Source organism: Myotis davidii, unplaced genomic scaffold, assembly GCF_000327345.1.
Source record: "Myotis davidii unplaced genomic scaffold, ASM32734v1 scaffold123, whole genome shotgun sequence".
Taxonomy (NCBI): Eukaryota; Metazoa; Chordata; class Mammalia; order Chiroptera; family Vespertilionidae; genus Myotis; species Myotis davidii.
In genome coordinates this window covers 382,467-386,578 of record NW_006295391.1, presented here as the reverse complement: position 1 = coordinate 386,578, position 4,112 = coordinate 382,467, and the positions used below count along the sequence as shown (strand labels likewise).

The 4,112-nt window shown below is 42.9% G+C and overlaps 1 protein-coding gene across 1 annotated transcript in view; it reads left to right on the top strand.

Annotated features, from left to right (window-relative positions):
- Window positions 1-1,876, top strand: part of TTC14 (tetratricopeptide repeat domain 14) — a 10,907-nt gene extending 9,031 nt beyond the window's left edge. The window contains exon 12 of the mRNA XM_006770018.2: window positions 273-1,876. Within this exon, the coding sequence (XP_006770081.1) occupies window positions 273-1,191 (919 nt within the window). The 3' untranslated portion in view covers window positions 1,192-1,876. The remainder of the gene's footprint in view (window positions 1-272) is intronic.
- Window positions 1,877-4,112: the final 2,236 nt, after the last annotated feature.

Sequence of the window (4,112 nt, the reverse complement as noted above, 5' to 3'; positions counted from 1 at the left end):
AGGTCTTGTTTTTAAGGTAATGTTGGAAATGTCACTGTGTGTAACAGAAATGGATTTGCTTAGAGTGACAACTGTCTACACAAGTATTTTTTTTTCCAAAGTACCGCTTGCTGGTACAAGTGGATCTGACAGTAACTAAGATTACTATAATTGCTTATCTAAGCCACAGCTTTTATGACATCTTTAAGGGGAATAAAATAGAACTAAACGCTTTATGGATAATTAAGAAACATTTTTGTACTTAACATCTGATGAATTAACTACTTTTTTAGGCTAAAGAAAAAAAGAAGAAAGTCAACTTCTTCCTCTTCAAGTGTTTCTTCTGGTGATGAATCAGTTTCTTCTTCTTCATCATCCTCCTCTTCTGGTCACAAAAAGCATAAGAAACATAGGAGGAATCGTTCAGAGTCTTCTCGAAATTCCAAAAGGCATTCAGCTAAGGTATCCTCAAATCAGATAGATCAGAATAGGAAAGATGAGTACTTCCCAGTTCCGGCCAATACTTCAGCATCTTTTCTTAACCAAAGACAAGAAGTGGAAAAACTACTGGAAAAGCAAGATAGGGTACCATATCAGAAGAAGCAGGTAAAAGAGAAAGATAGATGCCCTGTCTCTTCATCTTCAGTTGAAATTCCGGATGATTTTGGAGGTAGGTCTGAAGATTCAAGAGACTTTTACAATAGCTATAAAATTCAGGCAGGTAGTAGCAAAACAGAAAAGTCATATAAACATGAAAGACATTTTTCCAATAGAAGGGATTCCTCAGATTCCTTCTCTAGGAATCCAGAAGACAAGTTAAAAAATTATGGTTATAGAAAATTTGAAAAAGACTCAGATGGAAGAAAAGAGCACTATAGAAAGTGGGAGCCAGGTTCCATGAGGTATTCCACTTCCCCAGCAAGCTCTGACTACTCTTCTAAGTCAGTTGAAAAATATAAAAAATGTAATTATTCTGAATCACGTGATTTCAATAGACATGAGCAAAGATATCAAGTAAGTAAAAGTCATAGAGAATATGAAAGAGAGGATAATTATGAGGAGAGTATTAAACCAGAGGCTCCAGAAGAAGAGCTAAGTAGCAAGGAGCATTCAGAAAGTGGAGCTAAAAAAAATTTACCGCAAAATTTACTCAATATATTTAATCAGATAGCTGCATTTGAGAAAGAAAAAGGAAATAAGCAAAAAAAATAATATGCCAAGGGAATCAGCACTTTTTTACTAAAGGCTGTTAATAAAAGTTTTAGGTCTTAATCGTAACAGTCCAGTGCAGAAATCTCTACTCCTAAAATTATTTTATTTGTAGAGATTGCAAAAATCAAATGCTTTTTTTTAAGAGCTTTACATTCATTATCCCATTTAATCTTCATAACGATTTTTTTTTCAGCAAATGCTTTCACCCTATTCTTCAACTATATCTTTTAGTTGTAGGTCCCCTTTCACAGCTTGATTTGTAGATTTCATATATATGTTTATGTACAGTATTCCTTACTCTGTTTGAAACTTCAGTTAAAGATAATTCTCAAAGTATTGTTTCTTCATTGTATTATGGGGTATGAGAATTCCTTGGGTCTCCCTTATCCTGCTGTTTGAGAGAAAATTAAATTTGTGCACTGAACACTGGTTTTTTTTCATCAAACATCATTTCTTTCTCTTTTCTGTTAAATTAAAAGCCCTCAACTTTTGAAAGAGATATGTTCTTTAAGTACTATTTTATATTTATCATTTGTTTAAATATTAAATTTTTACATAACTGTTGTTTTAAAATGATAGGCAGATCATCTGTCTTTTCTAATTGGCCTTCTAAGCCTAATTCAAGTAAAAGAGACTTATGTACCAGCTTAACAAGTACCTTAGGAATAAAGCCATGAACATTAAATAGGGACCCATTTTACTTATTTATTTCTATCTGTCTGTCTACCTACCTTATTGCTTAGCAATATAGCCCTAAGAAATTTTTTAACTTCAAGTATTGTCAAGACTTTAGAGGCTACGTTCCAGGCAAGAATAGGTCAGTGACTAAAGAAATATAGTATAAATCTGGTTTTCTCTAGAAAGAAATTAGGAAACTCCTAGTATTGCAGATGTTTTGGAACATGGCAAATTTTTAAATAGTCTAGAGCTGGCCTGTGGTTCTGCTTTTCTTCCTTGATATCTCCTCTCCCCTGATGCTTTCCTAGATGCCTCTTTTCTCAGGGTCTGAATAAAACTAGGCCAACAGAGCCTGGTTTTACTCAGAATAAATCCCAGAAACTAGAGCTGAAGAATGGACTTGTATTGTAAGGATCCTCCCCAAATTATTGGAAAAAGTACAGTTTATTATTAGGGAGATAAAGATAGGACTCATAGTGTTGCACTTATGATGGCCTTTAGAGTCTTTCCAATTTAAGATTCTAGACACTAAATGGTAGTGGACTTTTAAACTGTCACTCATGATGACACTGGATGGGTGGGCTGGGAAATAGGTGAGAATAATTGAGGAGGGAGATACTTTCATTCCTTGTTCTGTCTCACCAACAGTAAAATACCAAAACTTTAAGTATAACTAACTGGGTGTGTGCTATTTGTGACCTTCAGATTTTAGTGATGGGAATTTTACATACACCATCCTATCTAATAATAGAGAAACATGGTAGTTAGCCGTATGACCGCTACCCTTCCCATTGGTTAATCAGGGTGATGTGCAAATTAACTCCCAACCAAGATGGTGGCCGGCAGCTAGGCAGCTTGAAGCGAACAGGAGGCTTGCTTGCTTCAGTGACAGAGGAAGCCAGTGATGTTCCCCACACGCCGCTGCCAGCCTCTGAGCTTGCAGTTTAAGAACCATTGTTACAAATATAGAAGCTAAACAAAACCCCAGGAACCTGCTTTCAGCCAACAGGACCACAACATTGTTTCAATTATAGAACAAATGCAGATCCCTGCTTTCAGCCAGCCAGGATCTCAGAGCTGGAGTGAGCAGGACCGCAACAGTGTTACAATTATAGAACCCAAACAAACCAGATACCTGCTTTCAGCAGCAGAGGCCTCAGAGCTAGAGCCAAGCCTCAGAGCTAAAGCTGGCCCAGAATAAAAACAAGAAAAAAAGGACAGGTTGGGAGCTTCAGTCACCTGCCAGCCTGAAAACGGCCCTCAGCCCCTCATCCAGACTAGCCAGGCACCCCAGTGGGGACCCACACCCTGAAGGGGGTGTGACCAGCTGCAAACAGCCATCATCCTCTCATCCAGGCTGGCCAGGCAACCCAGTGGGGACCCCCACCCTGACCCAGGACACCCTTCAGACCAACCAGCTGGCCCCCACCCGTGTACCAGGCCTCTATCCTATATAGTAAAAGGGTAATGTGCCTCCCAGCACCGGGATCAGTGTGATGGGGCGGGGCCACAACCCTATCCGCCCTGCTCTGTTCGTGACGGGTGATAGAGGATGGCGCCCCAACCCCCTGATCCTTCCTGCTCTGAGTGTGATGGGGCGGTGCCCCAACTCGCCTATCGGCCCTACTCTGTGAGTGACAGGGGAGCTCCTCAACCTCCTGATGGGCCCTACTCTGTGAGTGACGGGGGAGCTCCTCAACTCCCTGATCGGCCCTGCTCTGTGCGTGATGGGAGAGCTTCCCAATCCCCTGATCAGCCCTGCTCTGTGGGTGACAGGGTACGGAGCCCCAACCCCCCTGATGGGCTCTGCTCTGTGTGTGACAGTAGCGCCCCAACTCCCTGATTGGCCTTGCTCTGTGCATGACAGGGTATGGAGTCCCAACCCCCCTGATGGGCCCTCTTCTGTGCGTGACAGGGGGCAGCACCCCAACCACCTGATCGGCTGCCTCTGTATGTGACAGGGGTGGCACCACAACCCCATGATCCGCCCTGCTCTGTGCACAAGGGGCGGCGCCCCAACCCCCCAAGCGGCCCTACCCTGAGCGTGACTGAGGGTGGCATCACAACCTCCCGATCCGCCCTGCTCTGAGCCTGACCAGGGGCTGCACCTAGGGATTGGACCTGCCCTCTGCCACCTGCGAGCGGGCCTAAGCCAGCAGGTTGTTATCTCCCAAGGGGTCCCAGACTGCGAGAGGGCACAGGGCGGGCTGAGGGACCCCTCCCCCAGAGTGCACAAATTTTTA